Source organism: Hypanus sabinus, chromosome 1 (genome assembly GCF_030144855.1).
Source record: "Hypanus sabinus isolate sHypSab1 chromosome 1, sHypSab1.hap1, whole genome shotgun sequence".
Classification (NCBI taxonomy): domain Eukaryota; kingdom Metazoa; phylum Chordata; class Chondrichthyes; order Myliobatiformes; family Dasyatidae; genus Hypanus; species Hypanus sabinus.
In genome coordinates, this window is record NC_082706.1 from 32049747 (window position 1) to 32074127 (window position 24381).

Genomic DNA, 24381 nt, shown 5'->3' on the forward strand with positions numbered 1-24381 from the left:
TGAACTCAACATGTGTGGAGTTGGCATACTCTCCCTACAACCAAGTGGATTTCCCCGGCTCCCTCCCGCATCCCCAAGACATGAGAGTTGGTAGCTTAAACAGCCCTCAGTGCGTATATGAGTGGTAGGATGAGGGAAGAACTCTGGGAATAATTCTGAATTTACTCAAATTGTAAGTCTGTTAGCGGTCAGCATGGATTCAATGGGCCAAAGAGCCTCTCTATGACTCATTCTGTTGGTTGGCTGTCATGGTAGATTAGTGATTAGCGTGACACTATCACAGCTTGGGGGCAATCCAGAGTTCAGAGATCAGTTTTTAAGGAGGCTGTATGTCCTCCCCGTGGAATGCTTTAATTTTCCCAGAGTGCTCTGGTTTTTACCCACAGTCCAAACTCATACCCGGTATGGTAAATTGCCTCGAGGTTGGGTTAGGGTTAATTGGTGTTACTGGGGCAGAATGTGGACCAGTGTCTTGAAGGGACAGAAGGACTTACTCCACACTATATCGCTAACTAAATAGATTGTTCTCCACAGAAATCACTTCCTGTGGCTCTGATGTCAGTCCTCACCACTGAATTCAATCACTGCAGACAGAACACTACGCACCACCTCCTGCATTACCAGGGATTGGTCTCTGACATTGCTCTGCAGAGTCTGTTTTCCCTTCAGGGTGGTAAAGACCTGCCTTGATTACATGACGCAAAGTTTGAGGGTCAGAAAGTTACACTGCAGCTTTATGAGAGTCTGGTTAGTCTGCATCTGGAGAACTACAAACAACTCTCATCATCCCGTTATAGGAAGGATGCAGAGAACTTTTACCAGGATGCCGCCTGGATTAGAGAGCAGGAGGGATAAAGGGTGGTCAGACCTGGGTTGTTTCCCCTGGAGCGACGGAGGCTGAGGGGCGAACTGACAGAGACCAATAAAATTATGAGAAGCACAAAAAAACAGCCAATATCTTCCTCCCAGGGTCGAAATGCCCAGTACCGGAGGGCATGCATTTTAGGAGAGGACACGAACGCCAGGGTAGCTTAGCTGTCGGCGTGACTCTATTTCAGCCCTGGACTCTCCATTGCTCAGAGTTCAATTCTGGCGCTGCTCTGTGAGGAGTGTCTGTACGTTTCCCCGTGCAGCGCAAGGACGTTCTCCGCTTCCTCACTCCGCTCAAAGCCGTGCCGGGTCATTGTAAACTGTGCCGTGACGAGGTTTGGGTTAATCAGGGTTGCTGGGGCTGCGCATCTCCAAGGTCCAGAAGGGCCCACTCCGCGTTGTATCGCTAAATAAGTAAATAAACATTCGAAAGACAGTTGGGGTCTTGAAAGTACTGCCAAGAGTGGCAGTGGAGGCTGAGATGACCAAAGTGTTTAAGAGGCCCTTAGAAAGGCAGACAACGAATCGTATGCAGGCAGAAGGGACTAGTCTGATTAGGTGTCATTAGCTCCATCAGTCAGCCACACTGTGGACTGCAGGGCCTGTTCCAGTGCTGTACTGAAATGACCATTGTCTTGTTTTATTGATATACAGTTTACATTCTCCGTCCTGTCTCCACCTACCTGCCTGTGATGCTGCTGCAACTTTTCTTTTATTGTACTTGCACCTCACCGAGCTTGTGCACGTGAAAATGAATTCTATTTGACTCGAGGATACGCCCGTGGGCACGCCCGCACACACAGATCACCGACGGCAGGCTGTCTCACCAGACTGGCAACACCAAGCTGCCTGTGTCAGCTCAAACTGTGCCGGGCAGTGTGATTTGGTCAGGGTTTCCGCACGAGGCCGGTGCTCTTGCTTACGGGCTGCGCAGTGATTCAGGTCTCCGCTTCTGCTTCTCTGAAAATGCACTTGGGTCAGAGATGGAACAATTATCGATCCTTGACCACGGGTCAGTCAGTGCAGGTTTTAACTTCATACCGCACTCCCACCCAAATGTCAGTGGGAAATCTCCCACACAAGAGATTCTGCAGACGCTGGAAACCTTGAGCATACGCAAAATGCTGACGGATCTCAGCAGATCGGGCGGCATCTATGGCGGGGGGATAAACAGCTGACATTTCGGGCCGAGACTCTTCATCAGTCCTGACGAGAGATCTCGGCCCGACCTGCCGAGTTCCGCCAGCACTTTGTGGGAGTGGCTCATCTCTGGCACTTCACCTTGGCTGCACAAGAGGCGTGCAGGCGCGACCCAAGATTAAAGGGATAAAGACAAAGTTTATTTTGTCACGTGCTTATCGAAACAGTGAAAAGTGGCATTTGTGTCAACACCCAATACAGCCCAAGGACTTACTACCCTTGATCAGTGTGAATTTGGAACGTGGGAGGAAACAAGAGCACTCGGAGGGAACCTACTGGGTCAGGGGAAGAACATACAAACTCCTTGCTGGCAGTGGCGGGAAGCGAACCGCTATTTTATTACCCTGGTACTGTAAACCTTTACACACGCCATTTCTAGCGATTGAATCCAGTGGTGTTTAAGGGCATTAATGTCAAAATAGGTGACGTATGTTCCAGTTAAACCAGTGGAGTGATTATCAATAGCAGGAACTCATAGGATGACACTAAGGGGGAAAGGAAACACTGGAAGGAAGAACCATAGACCAAAGGGTCAACAACTGTGGCCCAAAGTGTCACTCCATCAATTGCTCAGGCCCATCAATCCATAGCTGTGTTGAATAATGAGATGGAAGGAGATGTACACTGACCTCTGGCGATCCACAATCACATTCTTCACCGGTATCCACCAGCTTGTTGCCACAAAACGGAGGACTGTACTCTTCCTCAGGACTGGGGATGTTCAGCAGGCACCAGGCTCCTTTGTTTATGATCATCGCTTCAAAGTCATCGGCACTGCAACTGCTGAAGTTCACGGCGTTCCTGCAACAGCATCAGGCAGCATAAGAACTGGAAGTCTGGCCGAATGGCCTCCACTCAAAACGTCAGCTGTCCATTTCCCTCCGCGGATGCTGTCTGACCCACCGAGTTCCTCCAGCATCTGCAGCTTCTCATGTCTGCATTTTATCAGCAGGACTGCAGATGATTGGCTAATTCCCCATATCATTCAATGGAAATTTTAATAAAACCACAGATGTTGGAAATCTGCAGTTAAAACAGAAAATGCTGGGAACATTAAACAGATTGTGTACATCTTTGGAGACAGAAATAGTTAATGTTTCAGAACTGAAACATTAACAATTTCTTTCTCCACAGATGCCGCCTGACCTGCTGAATAGAGCATTTTCCACTTTTATCCCATGTCTGCAGTGCTGCCAAGTCATTGACAATGAATTTATATTTGTAACTATCCTCCACTCACTGCATTTTATGGAGTAACTGCTTTTATTTCAGTTTCCTTCTCTTTAAATAGACCTCTTGCCCTTCCTTTGCCAGCCCTTTGAAACTTTCACCTATCATCTGCCAGTTTATGATGCCATTCCCAGTCTCCCCTTCTCTCACCTGCCTGTTGTCACCCTTGTCTGGATCCACCTGCCAGTTCTTGTGCCACCTCTTAACTCTACCTTTTTATCTCCCGTCTTTCTGTTCAGACGAAGGGCTGCGACCCGAAATGCCAACCGTCCACTTCCTTCCGCAGAGGCTGCCTCAGCCACAATGGTGAGACCCATAGTAAACTGGGAGACCACTTCACTGAGTGCCCCCATTCCACTCGCCAAAAGTGGAACTCCCCGGTGGCCAAACACTTTAATTCCAATTTCCATTCCTGTTCTAATATGTCAGTCCTTGGCTCCCTCTTGTGCCAAGACAAGGCCACCTTCAGATTGGAAAAGCTGGGTAGCCTCCAAACTGACAGCATGAATATAAATGTCTCCTTCCAGTAAAAACATTTCCCCTACCCCCTCTTCTATTCCCCATTCTGACCTCTTACCTCTTCTCAATTGCCTGTCACCTCCCCTAAGGTTCCTTCCTCCCTCCCCTTCTCCCATGGTCTACTCTCATATCAGACTCCTTCTTCCTTATCTTTGCCAACCACCTGGCTTCACCTATCACCTTCCAGGTATCCTCCTTCCCCTCCCTCAGCCTTCATATTCCGGTGTCTTTCCCTCTTCCTTTCCAGTCCTGAAGGAGGATTCTCCACTTGAAATGTCGACTGCTCACACATTTCCATAAGTGCTGTCTGACTTGCTGAGCTCCTCCAGAATTGTGTGTGTGTTGCTTTGGATTTCCAGCAACTGCAGAATTTCCTGTGTTTGTGTCTCTTCTCTCTGCCTGATTTGACTTTGCTCTTATCCACATCCAAATTGGGATGTGTGAGAAAAGGAGTATTTTTAATAACATGGCACCAGGCAACGAGTTGGACGTTGGGGGGGTAGCACAGGACCCCCAAAAAAGTGTAGCAAGTAAGTAATTCACTCAGACGGCAGATTTTGCTTAAATAATTTAAACTGCAGCAAAATCTCCCATTAAAGGTAAGTAATTTCTCTTTTGAAAGTGCAGTGAGTGTAGCACAGTTCGATACAAATGCTATTCATAAAATCAGTCTCTCTCTCTCTCTCCTACAGCAGACACTGGAGACTGACGATGGAGGGGTGGGGCGGGGGAGAGTCTGGAGCTACAAAACAATCTGCCGGAGGAATCAGTAGATCCAGCAGCATCTTTGGGTGGGGGGGGGGGGGGGGCGAAGGAATTGTCAAAATTTCAGTCCTGATGTAGGGTTTTGACCCACAATATTAATGATTCCCTCTCCTCATCACAGATGCTGGTGAAGCCATGCAGTTCTGCCAGCAGACCTTTTACGCCTCGCTTGGTCAGCAAACATGGACAATGGGGAATTACCCAGTCATATCCACTTTGTCTGGGAATAATAAAGTGACTCCAACCAGACTCGCCCCCCACCAAAGACAACGTAACCCAAGTGCAGCAAAGGGTACAGATGTTATGCACACACTGAGGTCACTGATGTCGAGAGCTGCAGGCGCAGTATTGGCTGTTTACTTACGAGGCTTCAGAATTCATAACACAGTTCTTCGCTTCACAGGCACAGTTGCGGCCATCGTCGTGGCTCATTCCCAGGTTGTGGCCCAACTCATGAGCGACAACGGAAGCCAACTGAGGAATGCTGAAGCTATACTGTAAAAGAAACCACAATGTAACTGCTGAAAAGCCCAGCTTCCAAACTTCCCTCTAGCAGGCAACAAGCTCCAGAAGGCAGCCACTTCAGTGTGCGATATAAACAGGGACTCACAGTGACAGAAATCAATCCCTCAGTCCACTGGAGGGCCGGGCACTTAACCAGCACCCGTGACCCCCATCTCCAGCGGCTTTTGGTAAACTTCAACAGCAGCTCGTGCCCAGGGCAAGAGGAGTGATGTTCCTCCACAAGTCGAGTGCCTGCCTCGTATTTCTCTCATACGGATGTGGCAAGAAACCAGTGCACTGTGGAGGGGGACCCAGGCATTCACACAAGCTCCACGTGGGTGTGGGAGGGACTGAGATCGGGCCAGAATCCGGAACTCTGACACACTTAGGCAGCTGCTCTGGCACAGGCGCGATTTCGATCCGCGGGGATTGAGTTCTCCTCCTCGCCGTGACACCACCACGAGAACTGCTCCCAGATTCACTGGATCCCCCGGGAATGGGCCCGGACTGCGTGAACACATAAATAAGTGCACTGACTGAACTTTGCTTTCTCTGGTACGTCTTACAGGAGCCAATAGAAAAAATAGATCTCAAGAGTATTCACATTTCAAATGGGCAAAGTACATAGACGTGAGGGACTGCTTCGAAATATCTTTTTGCAAAGAACTCCTGCAAATTCACTCTCTCCCTCACTTGGCTCTCATCCATCACCAGAACGACCGGCTGTGTCCACCTGCCAACCCCGAATCCCAACATTCCTGGGACCCTGGTTTCCACTTTACCTCTGTAACATTCCCCGATCCCAACACAACCCCGGTTCTCCTCAGCGACCTGACCCACTCCTCTCATCCATCCCACCGGAGGCTAATCCCTGGTGACTATCTCTTGCCCCCAAACTCGCACTGCTCCATGTGGCCTCAGAACTGAACGGCTATTCTCCTCTGGAAAGCCCAAGCAGGAAAGCATTTAAAGCTCAGAGCACTGGACATCCCATTGGATGTCACCGATCTGGGGCACAGAAACCCCTTCTTGACCAACCAAACCCAAGTGGGACCAGGGCAGGTACAGAACCCCAGGAGACAATATCTCAGCAGCAGCAAAAAGAATAAGCTGTGCTGAAGCTGACAGTTCTACTCACAGCTCCATACAAATCTGGTTTTCAATTTTGTACCAGAATTTTCTACCACAGAAGCGAGACCATTGATGTTTGGAGGTCCTTGCTGGGTGCACATTAGTAATTGTGATTCCCCCCTTTATAAAGCATCCTCACTTTGGACTCTGCAGTATAATACTTAATTCACCCCAAGAGCATCAGAATCAACGTGTAAACACAAGCCTGGACAGTCAATCCGGATGTTAATTTGAAAGAGCAGGTAGTGAGAAATGGCTGCTTACAACATTGATTCCTCCACTGTGGCTCCCTGAACAGATGGTGTTCACAAAGGCCATACCTGCAAACCCTCCAAATCTCTTCTTCCTAAAAACATCAAAATACACATTTAATGCAGAAGATTTAAAGCGCACATTTAACTGGTATACTTAAAGTGGAAGCCAGAACAAATAGACTGAGGAACAGCTTCTACCCCGGAGCTGTGGCCTCCATCACACCACTCCCACAGAACAATGACTGAAACTGTGAGCACACAGAGGGACTCAAATACTTACACTAACGACACTTTGTGCATTACTGTGATATTCTGGTGCTGCTGCAACTTATTTTCTGCTACTTATCTATTAATACTGTTTTTCTATTACTGTCTTGTTTTTATCTACCGCTTTATTTAATTGCCTGAGAGGAAGCCAGAGTTTCATTGCATAATGACAATAAAGATCATTCATTCAGTTGATAGTTTCCTGATTGGTCAGGACATCAAGGAATATGGCAAGTATGGGGCTGAGTGGGATCCGGGATCAGCCACAATGGAATGGCAGAACAGATTTGATGGGCTGAATGGCCTAACTCTTCTCCTAGGACTTACGGTCTTAAAACCACAGGGCAAGCTGAAGCCCTCCGTTCGGTCTGTAATATACCACCCTGCCCCTTTCCAGGTCCAGCTGATGAACAGCAGGCACTCCTCACATTTCCAACCATCACCTCAGACAAGTGTCCACCTTGGACAAAGTCAGAGGCGTCCAAGCACCCCAGGACTGGGGAGCGGGAGTGAGCACATTGAAAAGAGTTGGATTTCACAGCTTTGCTGAGCACTGAAGCGTCTTTACCTGGGAAGACTTACTAAGAACCCCCACTGAGGAACAAGTGGCACAAACAAGCAACAGGCACCCATCTGAACCACACAGGTAAAGTTCTTCAGAGGCATCCAGGGCAGGGAGTTGTAACCCTGGAACCTGCAATTATTTTATTCCAGTCATGTACACCAAGTTACAATCGTGCTATCCAGTCAGATTATTCCACACACAAGTACACGTACCAAAGGGAAACAGTGCATGCAGGATATCGTGTTGCATTTAAAAGAAAGTGCAATGCAGGTGGACAGATAAACTGCAAGTGCCACCATGAGGTAGATTGGGAGATTTGACATGGAAAATCTGTCCTCACTGCAGGTAGCCGAGGCCAACAAAGATAAGTGATTGCAAGCTGCCACAGGGTAACCCCACCTTCCTTCAGGAACATCCGACTTCACACAGGGCTTGACTAGAAACAACCCCTCTGGAAACGTTGAACGTGAGCTGGTCTACAGGCAAGACTTCATAATTATTCTCAAGACTGGTGTCCAGCAAGGCCGCGTTCCCAGCCCCTCCTCCACTCTACACTCGCCACAGTGCGTGGCCAGTTTCAGCCCCAACTTCATCCACCACAGTGGGTTGGATCTCCAACAACGATGAGACAGAGTAACGGGAGGAGATGGAAAAAAACATAGTGGCACGGTATCAAGGCAACAACCTTCCCTTCAATTGCCTCTACTTTCTCAGAAGGTTAAGGGAATTCGCCACCTGAGAAGGCATCCTATCCAGATCTATCACAGCTCAGCATTGAACTGCTCTGCCCGAGACTGCAAGGAATTTCAGAGCCCAGTTTATCAGAAAACCAGCCTCCTGCCCAGAGACCCTGTCTACACTTCATGCTGCCTTGGGAAAGCAGCCAATATATTCAGGACTTCTCCCACTCAAGATATCCTCTCCTCTTCCACTACTTCCATCAGACCGAAGCTTGAAGACACATCCTACCAGGCTCAAGGACAGCTTCAATCCTGCTGTTACTAAGATTCCTGAATGGAATTATTGAACGATAAAGACGACATCTTGATCTCTCAGCCTACCTTGTTTGTCTACCAGCACTGCACAATCTCTGAATCTCTGTAACTATAACACTATATTCTATTAGTGATTTTCCTATTATCTTAACGTGCTTCTGTATGGAATGATATGTCTGGATAGCATGCCAACAGTTTCTCACTGTACCAATATGTGAGACAATAGTAAACCAAACTGAACCAGCTGGAAATGTCCACAGACTGGTCCGACCTGAACTATAAATGTTTGCGATTGTTACTCACTCTGGAACACGGTTTTCAAGTGCAGTCCAATTAAATTTCTAGACAATTAGAAATTGGCTGCGTTCTCATTGCGTGCACTACTGTAACCCCCTTTACACTACAAAAGCAAATCTTCAAAAAAAAAGAACAAAATCTGGGACACCCAGTCGTCATTTAATAGGAGAATCAAAAGAATTCTTCCTGCACAAGAAACCATTCACTCATTGACTCAATCTGTTCCTCAGTTCGATCCACAAATGCTTCCACCCCCCCTCACCCAAGCCCCCACCCCCAGTATTTGCTCAGTTTGCTTTTGAAAGTGACCCACTGCCCCTTCAACCAGAGTGTTCCAGGTCAGATTACTGACACTGGCCCTAGTTCTTGAAATTCTTCTCCGCAGCCCTTCTACAGGGTGTCCACCCCAACCCACCCTACAGGGTGCCCAGCTGTAAACCCAAACCCCACTAAAGGGTGGACCAGAACTTACTGACCAGAACGTCTGGACCATGGGAGGAAACCAGAGCAACTGGAAGAAACCCAAGCACTCACAGGAAAAATATACAAACTTCTTACCAGAACTGAGCTCCAAACTCCAACACCCCAAGCCGCAATAGCTTCACGCTAACCGCTACATAACATGGGGCCTCTAACCATTAACATTTAACCCTTTAACGTTGTAACAATGATTACTAGAAGAGCACTAACGTAATCGCCAATCATCTTCAGAAGATATCACCAAAAGTTTGAGAAGTGGAAAGAGAAATACACACATTAGTCAGTTCAGGAATTAATTTTCAGAGCACGTAACATCACTTGGTGTGAACATCCAGAAGACTCACAGAATTAAATGCCCGCTATCGTGTCGTCGTCGTGGCAGCAAGTTCTTCTCTCGCCATTGCATAAACCGTACCAGTACTTCACCCGCTCCTCCTTCTATGCTGATTTGATTCCCATTCATCCAGATCTCCAAACCGACCAACACGACTCGAATGTTTAACATTCTGTATATCTGTGGTATGATGGGGGTGAGAGGGAGGAACGTACTGTTTAACTCATGATGGATCTAATTTATTTCTGGCTGAACAGCTTTACTAAGGCACAACACCAGGTTCAGAGCAGAATGGGATTCTTAAATTCCTTACCACCTTGTTTTACATTCACATTGTGTATCATGGTTCATATATAGTTGAAAATTATTTTCCATTGTTTAAGAAAAGCAATAGAGATAATCTGGCAAAGTTAGGAGAGGATAATGACTGGAGAAGATTGTTAGTGTTTCCATGTATTCACATCTGGGAAAATATGAGACTTATTAGGGATAGTGAAAGCGGCTTTGCATGGCAGAGGTCATGTCTTATAAACTTTATCTCATTTTATTTAGGTACAGCACCAAACCGCATCACCCAGCAAACCGGCAATTTAACCCTTGCCTAATCATGGGACAATTTCTAGTAACCAATTATCCTACTAACCGGTACATCTTTGAACTGTGGGAGGAAACCCACAATCACACACGTAGGAATATAAAAATTTGCACTCGGAGGACACTGGAATTAAACTCCAAACTCCGACTCCCCGAGCTGTAATAGTGTCATGCTAGCCCCTGCTCTACCACCTCCTAACTTGACTGAGCTTCCTTGAGGAAATGACAAAAATCGATTGATAAGGCTAGGGCAGATGGACTTCATTCAGTCTCTCGTGGTGGGCTGATCCAGTAGATGAAATCTACAGTGACTGGGCAACCCTTGACAGAAATTATGTTTGTCAGTGACAAGTACTCACTGAGATGAGTATCAGTGTTGATACTTGGAACAGCTGCCGTGTGCTGTACTCTCGGAGACACGCTGGATGTGAACCGACACACAGACAAGTCAGTGGTCAACCAACACAAGCAACAAGAGGCTACTGCTCCTCGCCAGTTCACTACTTCAGTTTCCACTTTCTTCCTGTCAGATCTCTCTCAAACAGCTGGTCCCCTGGTTCCTGCTGTTATGGGAAGAATAGCCCTTAACTCGGTAGTGGAGTCATGATGGTGTTTCCGTAGCAAGCTATTCTTGTTTTTACGAGGCCGAGTTGCTAGCTCGACACTCAACCCGACTTGGATTCAAACTTGGGAACCTTCACTCCGGAGTCCGACGCTGATATTTTTGCACCACCAAGCGGGCTGTTAATCTAGGGTTACGTTATAAAGTGCTTAGGACACCCATTGTGCATTGCGCTGCAAGGCAGAACTGGATTCAGGCCAGAAATAGCAGATATTACTGTAAGACAGTCACTAATCAGCCCGGGGATATCATGACAAACTTCCTCGTGCAGGAAACAGTGAGAAGGTGGATCTCAGTGAGCGGGACAGATATTGCACCCATGTTAAAGTTTAAATAAGCACACTAAGAAAAGTCTGGACTGTACATGGGGATTGAAAGGAAGGATGCTGTCCATAAACACTAACATTTCACGGTACTCCAAAGCATTCCACAGTCAAAGAAAGACTATATAAAGTTTAGTTTTGAGGAAGACTGCTTCAGGACCAAGGCAGATTAGGAGAATGGGCAAAGAAATGACAGATGGAATACAGTGTAGGGAAGTATACAGTCATGCACTTTGGTGGAAGGAATAACGGAGTAGACTATTTTCTAAACGGGAAGAAAGTTCAAAAATCAGAGGTGCAAAGGAAGTCCTTGTGCAGAATTCCCTAAAGATTAACTTGCAGGTTGAGTCACTGGTAAGGAAGGCAAAGGCAATATTAGCATTCATTTCCAGAAGACTAGAATACAAGAACAAAGATGTAATGCTGAAGCTTTATAAGACCTTGTTCAGACCACACTTGGGAGTATTGTAAGCAATCTTGGGACCCCTATCTAAAAAAAAGATGCACTGGCACTGGAGCAGGTCCAGAGGTTACTCACAAGAGTGATTTTGGGAATGAAAGGGTTAACATTTGTGGAGCGTTTGATGGCTCTGGATTTGTACTCATTGGAGTTTAGAATGAGGGGGAACTCATTGAAAGCTATCGAAAATTGAAAAGGCTGCATAGAGTGGATGCAGGGAGGACTGGGTGAGTCTACGTCCAGAAGACAGCTTCAGACCAGAGGGACCTTCATTTAGAAGAGACATAAGGAGTTTGCCAGAGACTGGTGAATCTATGGAATTCATTGCCACAGGTGGCTGTGGGGGACAAGTCGTGGAGTATATTTAAAGCCGAGGTTAATAGGTTCCTGATTAGTCGGGACGTCAAAGATTATGGGAAGAAAAGAGAATGGCGTTGAGAGGGATTATAAATCAGCCACGGTGGATGACAGAGTAGACTCAATGGGTCAGATGGCCTAATTCTGCTCCTGTATGTAATGGATGTTGCCTGGATTAGAGACATGTCCTATGAGGAAAAGTTGAGCAAGCTAGGGCTTTTCTCTTTAGAGCGATGGAGGATGATAAGCAACTTATGTAAGATGAAAAGCATATTTTAACCAGAGTGGCAACAGCCAATAACAGAGGAACTGAGTGGGTCAGGTGGCATCTTTGGAAAGGGATAAGGAGTTGACATTTCCGGCTGAGACCCTTAAGGTAAGCAGAGGAAAGTTTAGCAGAGATGTCAGTGAAAGATTTTTATAAAAATGCAGGGTGGTAATGTGTCTGAAATGCACTGCCGGGTGTGGTGGTAGAGGCTGAAAAAATAGGAACAATTAAGAGACATTTAGATTGGCACATCGATATAAGAAAAATGAAGGGCTATGGTCTGTGTAGGATGTTAGATTTGATTGATTGTGGAATATGTTTATAGTGGGTTGGCACAATATTGTGGGCTGAAGGGCCTGTACTATTGTATATTCTATGAAAATAACTGAAAGCACACTTACCCCATCAAGGTAATTGGCAAGCTGAACTGCCTGCTCTCTCACAGCTGTCTCATTCCTTATTTGATCAAACTGCACAAGAGGGAAACATGGTCATTAAAGGAGAACAGCAGAGTTTTAAATCCTTCATTTGTCAGAATGGTTTCACACTCACCAGCTCCTTGTCCCACACGAGAAAGAACTCAATATATCGAGTCTGAGGCAGTATGGCTCGTTTGTGCTGGAAGTAACAGAAGTTATAGTGTTTTTTTTTTACAAATTTGAACACAACTTATCTCCACTTAAATTGTATAACTTAAGTAAAAGAGAAAAATGAGGGAAACACACAGCAAGCCGGGCAGAATCCGTGGAGAGAGAAAAACAGGTTAACATCTCAGACTTTCCATTGGGAACTGGAGTTTGAACTGGAGGGGATGTTGGGAAGGATGAAAAGGAAGATTGTGATGGGATTGGGGAGAGTCAATGGCATATGGAGACAGAATCAGGTGGAAAGAATGATAAAGAACAGAAATACAAATAGGAGTGGATCATTAGGCTCCAAGTCCTTACTCTGCCCATTCAATAAGATCATGGGCAATCTTTTACCCCAGTGCCACTTTCTCACATTACTCTTTATCCCTCTATTCCCTTTGTATTAAGGAGTGTTGGGGGGCAAGACAAAAAAAGGTGCAAAAATTCAGCAAATCAGACTGCAGCTGTACAGAGAGAAAAAGTATTTTATAAACTTCAAAAGTAAATTTATAAAAGTAAACACAAGAATGCTCTGCCAGAGGTGGTGGTGGAGGCTGATATGATAGAGGCATTTAAGAGGCTCTAAGAGAGGCAGAAAACAGAGGGACATGTTTCAGGGAGAAGGGATTGGTTTACTTAGGCAAACCATGGGTTGAAGGGACTTTTCCTGTAGAACTCTGTTCTACATTCTAACACAAAAACCAGTGCATAGCTTTCCTTACACTTTTAGTGTGGTTCAGCCAGTAAGTTTATTACACTACTGGGTCAGTGTATTTAGCATATGCTATGCTCGCACAATCATTGCTGATTGGTTTCCAGTCAGCATAAGATTCCACCCGTGTCAGCAAGTTAAGCTCTCATTGGGCTTGTCGCAGAATACTTACCTGCTTCTCCCCTTCTTCAGTCCTGCCCCACAATTTATGATCATGATTGATCTTCTATCTCAAAAGTGTATCACTGCTCTCTCCCCACAGGAAATCTACCCACCCAATTGCTAAATATATTCAGTGACGACCTCCACAATCACTGTGACAGAGAATTCCCATCACCCTCTAAATGAGAAAACTTCTCTTCATCTCAGTCCTAAATGTCTCACCCTGGACCCAGAGTTCCAGATAACCTCCAACCCCATCACAGACAAAAGCCTCCCCACCACTGAGTACATGTTCAGAAGGGAGCGTCTCAAGAAGGTGGGATCCATCATTAAGGACCCTTGCAAGCTGGAACATGCCCTCTTTTCACTACAATTATCAGGGAGATAGTACAGAAGCTTGAAGACTCACACTCAACATTTTAGGAACAGTTTCTTCCCCTCTACGTCAGATTTCTGAATGGTCCATTAACCCCTGAACATTACCTCATTATTCCTCTTCTGTACTACCTCCTTATTTTTATTGTAACTTACAGTAATTTTTTAATGTCATTTACTGTACTGCTGCTACAAAAACAACTTTCACGATATGACAGTGATAACAAACCTGACCCCCGAAACACACTATATCTTGCTTATTGAAGCTTATCATAATTTCATACATGTTCCATTCCTATCCAAAGGAATTTAACCGTGTCACCCTCTACCTCATTGGCACATTAAGTATACTTCACAGTCGTACACAATCACATTTCCTTTTCTGGTTTCTGATGTGGACGGTGCTGACAACATGGAGTTTGTCTGCGGATTTTAGAATTGATTTATTTACAGTAGTTTTATTGAAGAAATTATGCAGTGCGCACATGTTGTCGTCACCGGGCAAGAAAATGGGTAGCACAGACTTGTGCGCTCACTGGTCATTACAATTTAGAGGGATCATTGTTCCTATCCTGAAACCCACAACACCACACTTGATGACAATTCCTGCATCACGACCTGCTCATTCACTACACCAAGCTAGAGATGGTAAAGATCGACTTACACGCAGGAAGCTCGTTATGCTGTGTCCATCACGCGGCTGTTGCTCTGTGCCACCGGAATTATACTGGGGCATGAAGCCAGTCTCATTGGTCACGCCGCAAGTTAAATGTGTTTCCAACATATCCTCCACACGGTACACCAGGTGCTGAAAGATACTGGAATTCTCCAGGGGTTCAATGACATAATGCGTTTTGTCTGTGAGCAGCAGACCTCTGCAAAAAAACAAAGTACAATTACATCTGTGGCGATTGGAACTTTTTGTAATCTTCACTGTGTTTGAATCTGTATTAAGCACAAGTAAACAGACAAGCACTATGATTGCACTAGATTACTGAAGGGAGGCTCCTGAGAGAGGAGCATCACGGAATAACTACTGTGGAAATAGCCCTTTAATTTGCTTTCCAGGACACTATAGCAGAGAGCTTTCCCCAGAGCTCACGGAGGAGGGGGAGGCTGGAAGGGATTTCAGCATAATCATGCAATTTTTTCATTAAATGCTGGCACTGTAAGTAGAGTTTGCTTCTTTAGTGTAGCAGAAGTGGGCAAACGCCAACCAACTGGCAGGATTAACAACTTGAGAAGATGCCATGAATACCGTAAACCTTCACAGCCCTGCATTAAATACAGGACAGAACAGACAAAGCTGCACCACGCAAAAACCCAGAGAAACTGAGCGGGCCAGGTTGCATCAAGAGAGGGAAGTGGACAGTTAACCTTCTGGGTCAAGTCCCTTCTTAGGGTAAAGGTACACTTCAAGGATGAGATTTCAAAGTGGCCACATTAAACCTCGTCAAGTTGTCAAAGGTGACCGCTTGTCAAGAACAAAGCTGTACGAGTTCCTTCTGGGAAATACTTTTTGGCACAGTCTACATCTGGTGCGATCAATAAGATGTCTTGCATAAATATACAAAGGATGAAAGCTGGCCTGTAGGTGGCAGGGTGAGACTGTGCTGGCAATCATACACTGCACAGGACATTTTTGGCAGTTGCTTTGCTCAGGTATTTTGATGTTGTGTAACAACATTTCGGGCCAAAACCCTTCATCAGAACTCCTGATAAAGGGTTTCGGCCCGAAACGTCGTCACTACCTCTTCCCATAGATGCTGTCTGGCCTGCTGAGTTCTGCCAGCATTTTGTGTTTTTATTTTTTTTACCAAGTTTCTACAGATGTACAATGGAAAGCATTCGACCGGCTGCCTCATTGCCTGGTATAGAGGCTCCACTGCACAGCACGAGGCTGCGGAGGGGCTGTTGATTCAGTTGGCACACAACCCTCCCCACAATCAAGGTCATCTTCAAAAGGCGGTGTCTCAAGAAGATAACATCCATCATTAAGGACTCTCACCACCCAGGACATGCTTTCGTCTCATTACCACCATCAATGAGGAGGTACAGGATCATGAAGACCCACACTCAGTCTTTTGGGGACAATTTCCTCCCATCTGCCATCAGATTTCTGAACAGTCAATGACCTCACTATTCCTTACTATTGCAACTTATAGTGATTTTTAAAAATTTTAATATATCAATATATTAGTTTTGTGTACTGCTGCCACAAAACTAAATTCACAACATATGTCAGTGATTAAAAAAAAGGCTAATCCTTATACTAATTTGATTTTTTTAATTCTTTAAATCTCTGACCAACTTTTAAATCCCTGACTATAAAAGACATTTAAGTATTTACAAAAGCCTTCAGGGCAGCACAGAGGTGCAACTAGTAAAGCCACTGTTTCGGAGCAGAACCCCAGGGGGTATCCATGTGAGGTCTGCGTGTCTTCCCTGTGAGCAGATCATTTGCCCCAGTTACCCCCAATATCCCAAAGACATGTAGGCTGATAGACTAATCGACACCTGGTGTGTTAAGTGGTGGGACGTAGGATGTTGATGGGGACGTTGGAAGAATACGTTGGGATTATGGCAAATGGGTGCCTGTTGGTCAGCATGGATCCAAGAGGCTGAAAAGCCCGTGTCCCTGTGGATGACGCTCTGACTTTGACTAACGACACTCCGTCTGACCATTCTTAAGACAGAGCCACAGGATACAGTGCACGAGCCCGCTCTGCCAGAGTTTGCCTCCCCAGGAAGACGGGCAGAAACCTGGCTCTGGCACTAGATCGGCCCAACTCCACCCAGAATGCCAACTGACAACTGCGAAGCAGGCCCAAAGCTTTAAACCTGCAGCTGTCACTCACTGCCACAAGTCAACTAATGAATTACCCTGTGCAAAGACCGCTGTTACCTGCACACAAAGTGAACAGCGTGCACTTACCTTAGCCCATCACAGGTGCTAACGGCAACCACAGAACGGTCCATCCCCTCCACAAATCCTTGGAAATGGCAGTGGTCCTACAGTAACAAAACATAGGAAAGCATAAGAAGAAAATATGCCCCCACTCTAAAAACAAACGTAATTCAGCAGGGGAGATTTGGTGTAGTGGTAATCCCACTGGATCAGTAATACAGAGACTCAGTTATACGCTGGGGACATGAGTTCAAATCCCACCAAGGCAGAGGGTGAATTTGAATTCAATAAAAGAATATATCTGATTTTTGTAAAAACCCAAAGTCCTTGAGGGGAGAAATCCTGCCGCCCTTACCTGGTCTGGCCTATATGTGACACCAGACCCACAACAATGTGGTTGACTCTTACAAATAAATGAATAAATTAAAAAAGTACCATTTTCCAAACACCTAAGTCAAAGCAGTAGCCCCTCAGGTTTGCTCCTCCTTGCCTTACCACTATATTCTTGTATTTTCACACATTCTTACTTGATATCCAAAACCCTATAAATTCACCTCGAATGCACAGGGTGGCTGAGCCTCCACACCCTGGAGAATTCAAAAAGTTCATTGTCCACAGAGCGAAGAGTCACTTCATTCCTGAATGGCTGACACCTTATTTGTGCCCCCCCCCCACCCCCCACTGTGCTTACAAATGGTTCTGGACACCCTACCTGCCTCAACTTCCTCATGGAGGTCATCTCCATGAGGAAACTTAACTGAGGCAGAGATGTAAATAATGCTGACAACCCAGGTCAGAGCACAGCATCCTGTGGACAGAGCCCGAGACAGATGGAAGGGGAGCCCTCTCGCCTACTCGGACCACGCTACACACCCACTTCCACCAATCCTGCACTGAATTAAAGGTCATGACCAACGTATCTGCTATCTCTTCAGAAACCTCTCTCAGGACTCTGGGATGTGGTCCATCCGGTTCTGGTGACCTATCCACCCTACGACCTTTGAGTTTGCCTAGCTCACCAGCATCATGTTCCAGTGGTCCAATATCAACTGGCACCTCCCTTTTACTCTTTGTATATCTGAAAAAGCTTTTGGTATCCTGCATTATATTATTGGCTAGTTTGCCCTCATATTTCATCTTTTCCCTTCTTATAGCTTTATAGTTGCCTTTTGTTGGGTTCAAAAAGCTTCCCAATCATCCAACTCCCGAGTCACTTTTGCTACCTTATATGCCCTTTCCTTGGCTTTTATGCAATTCCTAACTCCCCTTGCCATCCACGGTTGCCTACCCCTGCCATTTGAGAACTTCTTCAGTGGGACAGATCTACCCTGTGTCTTGTGAACTATTCCCAGAAACTTCAGCTGTATCCTCCTCAAATCCATCTGGGCAAGCTCTTCTCTCATGCCTCTGTAATTCTCTTTATTCCATTGCAATACTGATACATGTGATTTATGCTTCTCCCTCTCAAACTGCAGTATTAATTAAATCATATTATGATTACTGCCTCCTACGGGCTGTTTTACATTAAGTTCCCTAATAAGATCTTAGTCTGATTAACTCGACTCACCATGGTGTGTCAGGGGTATGCTGCTTCATTCTTGTTGATTAAACACAAACAAGTGTAATAGATATTTAAGAAAAGCCAACAGGTTGGAATTGTACCCAAGTCTAGAAGTAGCTACTACTGATAAACTACCTTAGAAGACCATTTTGCCATCTCATCACATACCTTAATGTCTGGCTGAGATGAGATGAGGTCCCCATCATCTCCGTAAGTGAACATGGTGAAGTTCTTCACAATAAAGTCTCTGAAAGAAGACAACACCAACAATTTGAGCTCTTCGCTGTACAAACTCATCACAGCTCAATTTACAGATGCAATTGGCATTCCCATTAGAACTATCAGAAGCACATGTTCACCGCCCATATGTACAGCCTTTTGGCTTTGACCTTTCAATCTTTATAGTTTCTGTCAAGAACCAGCACGCAATACAGGGGCGATGCTGAGACAGTGGCCGATGATACTGGCATTGGCTGCATGGGTGAGAGTTCAGGCTACAGGAAGGCACGAATAGGCTTGTTGTACAGGCAAGGAGAAAATGTTGTTCAGCCCGGAGAAGTCCAAGGCAACACACTTGGAGGAGGGGGAGAGAGAGAGAGAGAAACCGAAGGAGTGAGTGCTCCTCCTTGGGTCTCTGAAGGCAATGGGACAGGTACACAAGGTGGGACGTGCTTTCATTGGCCTAGGGTGGAATATGAAGAGAGGCTGGCCATCTTTGAAACATGCTCCAGCATGTAAACATAAACATGCCCACGTGAGGCCCCAGCTGGAGCAATGCAAGCAGATATGATCAATGAAGTGACTGAGCTGGAGTAGAGCTCCAAAGCCACATTCAGGTTTGCTGACAACAGCATTGTTGACCAAATCGAGAGAGATTGAAAACCTAGTTGAGTGGTGCCACAACAGTCTCTCACTCATCATCTCCACAAAACCGTATCACTTCCATTTCACACACGTCTGCTCTCACCTCATCCTCCCGCTACCCTACCAGGGATAGGGCTCCTCTTGTCCTCACCTACCACCCCACCAGTCTCCGCGTCCAGCACATCATTTACTGCGAATTCAGCCTTCTCCAACAAGATCCCACCACAAGCACATCTTTCCCTCCCCCACTCTCTGGTTTCCACAGGGATTACTCCATACGCGACTCCACTGTCCATGCATCACTCCTCACTGATCTCCCTCCTTGCACGCAGAACAAGTGCTACACCTGCCCTTACACGTTCTCTCTCACTGCCATTCAGTGCCCCAACAGTCCTTCCAGGTGAGGCAACACTTCACCTGTGAGTCTGTTGGGGTCATTTACTGTGTTCGGTGCTCCTGGTGTGACCTCCTGTACGTCAGAGACCCGACATAGATTAGGAGATCACTTCACCAGGTACCTACACTCCGCCCGGCAGAGAAAGTGGGATCTCCCAGAGGCCACTCATTTTAATTCCACTTCCCACTCCCATTCCGATATGTCTATCCATGGCCTCCTCTATTGTCACGATGAGACCACACTCAGGTTGGAGGAACACCATCTTAAATTTCGTCTGGGTAGCCTCCAACCTGATCGCATGAACATCACTTTCTCAAACTTCCAGTAAGGTCCCCCACCCCCCACTCCTTCACCAGTCCCCATCCCATTTTCCCTCTGCCACCTCGTCTCCTTGCCTGCCCATCACCTGCCTCTGGTGCCCTCCCCCTTTCACAGTCCATGGCCTCCTGTCCTGCCCTATCAGATTTCCCATTCTCTAGCCTTGTATCTCTTTCACCAACTTCCCAGCTCTTACTGTACCCCTCTCAGTTTCACCCCAGTTTTTTTACTCTACTCACCTTTTTTCTCTCTAGTCCCGCTGAAGGATCTCAGCCCAAAACATCAACTGTACTCCTTTCTGTAGATGTTGCCTGTTCTGCTGAGTTCCTCCAGCATTTTGTGTGTGTTGCCGAGACTTCCGTTCAGCATTTAAAAATTGCTCCCTCTGATAAGCTTTAAAACTTTCCTCTGACCATAAAACTGTGCCCTCATGTTTCTGATACCCCTACTTTTAGAATAAAACCTACACCTTATCTGTGCCTAAACAAGGTAAAATCTGCAGATGCTAGAAATCCAAGCAGCACCCACAGATTGCTGGAGGAACTCAGTAGTCCAGCTGAAGGGTTTCGGCCTGAAATGTCAACTGTACTCTTTTCCGTAGATGCTGCCTGGCCTGCTGAGTTTCTCCAGCATTTTGAGCATGTTTTCCTTATCTGTGCATTTCATGTACCTCCAAATCGCCCCTCAGCCTCCTTCCCTCTTGGGACAAGGAACCCAGCCTTCCCAGTGTCTCCCCATAACTAAAATCCTCCAACACCCTGGTAAATGTCCTCTGCACTGTCTTCAGTATAATCACATCATTGCTATAATGTCATATTAACTCCCAAATACCTGAAGTGCAGTCTAACCAGCACTTGGTTATTGGAACACCCCAACTCTTTTATTCCATGATGCCCTACCTATGAAGTTAGGCATACTTCTTCACCATACTATCAACCTATGTCTCCATTTTCAGAGAACTAAGGACTTAAATCCTGAGATCTCACTGCTCACCAACATTCCCTTGGGCCCTGCCACTCACTCTGCCTACTTATTTGCCTTCCCCAAAGTGCATCAACCTTTCACTTGCCAGGATTAAATTCTCTCCACCAATGCTCTGCCCAATTCTCCATCTGATCTATATATTGCTACAGCCTTGGATAACCTTCCTTGCCTTACACAATACCACCATTATTTGTGTCACCCACAAACATACCCATAATGCCTCCTACCTTCACAAACAAGTCATTTTTATACACATCACAAACAGCTCAAGGTCCCAGCACTAGGCCCTGTGGTACACCACTGGGAACAGACTTCTGCCGCTACCTCCTGTTTCCTCTCAATGAGCTTGTTTTAAATCCAATGAGCCAGTTTGCCTTAGGTTCACTGGTTCCATTCAATATCAAGAGAATATGTACAATATACAACCTGTAATTCTCGTTCTTCACAGACATCCATGAAAACAGAAGGGCGCCCCAAAGAATGGGTTACAGTAAAAATGTTAGACGCCCAAAGCTCCTCCTACTCCTCCCTCCCACGCACTAGCAATGACCCTCCCCCCGTACCTACTTCAGCAAAAAAGCATGAGCACCCTCCAACCACCAAGCAACAGCAAAAGCCCCAAGACAGACCCGATCTGTAGCACAATAAAAACTTATCGTTTACCCAACATTTCGACCTACCACAGTCTTTCACTTTCCCTAAGGGACAGAGAGGTGTCACCCATTCTCAGCGAAAGAGTCCCGTGTACGAGTCTTCTGGACCAGCTGACCGTGTGGGACACTGCCGCCCTACTAGAGTCATTACAATGTCAACTACTGCCTTGACTTCATTAGTCTTTGACTGGTTTCTCTGGAGTGAAGGAGATTTAACCAAAGTGCAAATAACGTGAAGTCTGACTGAACCCATTCCTGCTGGGTACATCAAACACAGCGGCACTGTGCAGCGTTTCAGCTTTGAACTTCATGACCCCATTTCACTCATCTATTTATTTTGGAGGTAGACAGCAGTGAGTTTTATAGCAGCACCAGCAAATCACTGCCACGCACATGGGAAAAGGGTCATCGCTGGAACAATCTGGAAGCATTTCCACCACTCTTCCCTCAGACAGTTAATGTGAACAAAATATAGGCCAAAGGTGAAGAGGCTGCTGGATTTCCCATGATGGCTGGAAGCAGGCCAAGTTCCAGCAGCAGATGAGAGTCTCCCAGCACTCCAGGCTCAGCAGTGTGACATGGAGCTGACACTGAATGTACAGCAACACCACAGCATATAGACACGTGTGCCCATGCACACATTAACCCCCACATACAATGACCTATGCAAACACACATAAACCCCTGCATATACCGACCCATATGAACACACAAACCCCCACATACACAGATTCACGTACACACAAACTCCTCGACACACATGCTCACAAACTTCCAGGCGCATTGGCCCACAGGCATACACATACCCACAGACTCTCACGCACACACAGTAGGCACAAATCCAAAAAAATACAATATTCTGTTTCACTAAAATACAACACTATCTTGCGTGCTAATGCTTAGCTTGGTGACAGAACAAATATTGAATACAGCAAAATGTATTTCCAGCTAGCCACTGACAAGAGCTTTCATTCAGCAGTGTGAATTGAGATTTGCTGTAGTAACCAGCAATAATGTACTACATCGATCTGATGGAGGAACTCTGTGGGACGAGCAGGGGAACTGCTGATGTTTTCAGTTGAAATCCTGTATCAGCATCTCAGCCCCTCCGAATGGCAGCCCTCTGTTCACCATGCACCAACTACAACCCAGTCACCAAGCCCAGAGGCAAAGTGCAATGTAGTGTGTTGGTCTGACCTCTACCTTGCTGAGGAGAGGCAGCAACTCTCAGACAGCTCCTCTTACCCCTTGGAAAGGAGCTCAGCTGAGGACCATCAGTGTCTCCCACACCATCAGCAACCCCATCGACACTGGACACCTCTCGACCATTGCCACCAACCTCATAGTTCCGTTACTCTGCACTGCTCATTTCTCCCTTATACCAAAGATCCAAAAATCTGACTGTTGCTGCCTTTTCCCACCCCACTGAGCTAAAGTCTACATATTTCAACTCCATTTTGTCCCCTTGGTTCAGTCCCTTCCATACTCTTTATCTCCAGAACAAACTTCAATTCCCTAGTCATGATCACCTCAGTTTAACAGTCCCTTTACATTTCTAATCCCCATGGAGAAAGCCTTAAAGCTCTCTGCTTCTTTCTCAACAACAGACCCGACCAGTTCCCCTCCACCATCACCCTCTGATGGAACAATTTTTCATTCAGTTCCTCCCAATTTCTCCGATATCAGGGAGCAGCCATGGGCACCAGCATGGGCCCCAGCTATGCCTGCCCTTTTGTTACCAACATAGAACAGTCCCTGTTTTAAGGCTTCGCTGGTAATGCTCCCCAACTCTTTCTGTGCTACACTGACAACTGCATTGGTACCCACACTGAGATCATCAACTTAATCAACCTTGCCTCAAACTTTCATTTGGTTGATTTCTGCCATCTCTCTCCCCTTTCTCCATCATCGTCTCCATCTCTATAGACAAACTGTCTACCAAAATCTCTTATAACCTACTGACTCCCACAATTACCTTGACCATGCTCTCCTGTAAAACATCATCCCACTTTTCCCATTTCCTTTCCCGCTCCCTCATCTGTTTCCAGAATGAGACATTCCTTTCCCAGACATCAGACGTGTCCTCCTCCTCCATAGAACAGAGTTTCCCTTCCTCCACCATTAATGCTGCCCTCACTCGCATCTGCTCCATCCCACCTGCAACTTCTTTTTCTAGTCTCACCCAATCTCAGGAGAAGAAGACTGTTTGCATTTACCCTAACACCCCTCAACTTTACATACATCAGTTAAACCTCGCTTCATCCTCTTCCACTTCAAAGAATAAAGACCCAACATATTCAACCTTTTCCTATAATTCAAGTCCCAGCAACAGTGTTGTAAATTTTCTTGCTGGAAAAGGTGAAGACCAAATCATTGGCCAGAGGGACTCAAATAAGTACAGTTGAATGCACATTTTCCCCAATGGATTGCCAAATGTGCTGGAGCATGCTGAGATTATGAAAGAGATGGTGTTTGAGCTTCTGCAAGGCATTCGGATCCATGTCCGTGGGTCCAGGCAGGATTTATCCCAGGTTACCACGGGAAGTGAGGAAACAGACTACGGGGGTGTTGCCAGTTATCTTTGCCTCCTTACCATTGGTACCAGAGGACTGGACGATGCCAAATGTTTTTCCACTGTTCCAGAAAGGTAAGAGAGATAATCCAGGGAATTATTGACCAGTGAGTCTTAACATAAGTGGTGAGCAAACTGTTGCAGGCCATTCTACGGGCCAGGAATACAAACATTTGGAGAAGCTTCGTCATATTTGCGATAGTCAGCATGG

General features: G+C 46.1%; 1 protein-coding gene across 2 annotated transcripts in view; it reads right to left on the minus strand.

The window, feature by feature from the left end:
- Window positions 1–24381, minus strand: part of LOC132392320 (disintegrin and metalloproteinase domain-containing protein 9-like) — a 134686-nt gene that overhangs the window by 44774 nt on the left and 65531 nt on the right. For both annotated transcript variants that reach the window (XM_059966145.1, XM_059966148.1), the window contains exons 4-12: window positions 18551–18629; window positions 16849–16925; window positions 14578–14788; window positions 12588–12653; window positions 12437–12505; window positions 9422–9591; window positions 6484–6565; window positions 4949–5079; window positions 2700–2871 (exon numbers count right to left, since the gene is read on the minus strand). In XM_059966145.1, the coding sequence (XP_059822128.1) occupies window positions 2700–2871; window positions 4949–5079; window positions 6484–6565; window positions 9422–9591; window positions 12437–12505; window positions 12588–12653; window positions 14578–14788; window positions 16849–16925; window positions 18551–18629 (1057 nt within the window). The remainder of the gene's footprint in view (window positions 1–2699; window positions 2872–4948; window positions 5080–6483; window positions 6566–9421; window positions 9592–12436; window positions 12506–12587; window positions 12654–14577; window positions 14789–16848; window positions 16926–18550; window positions 18630–24381) is intronic.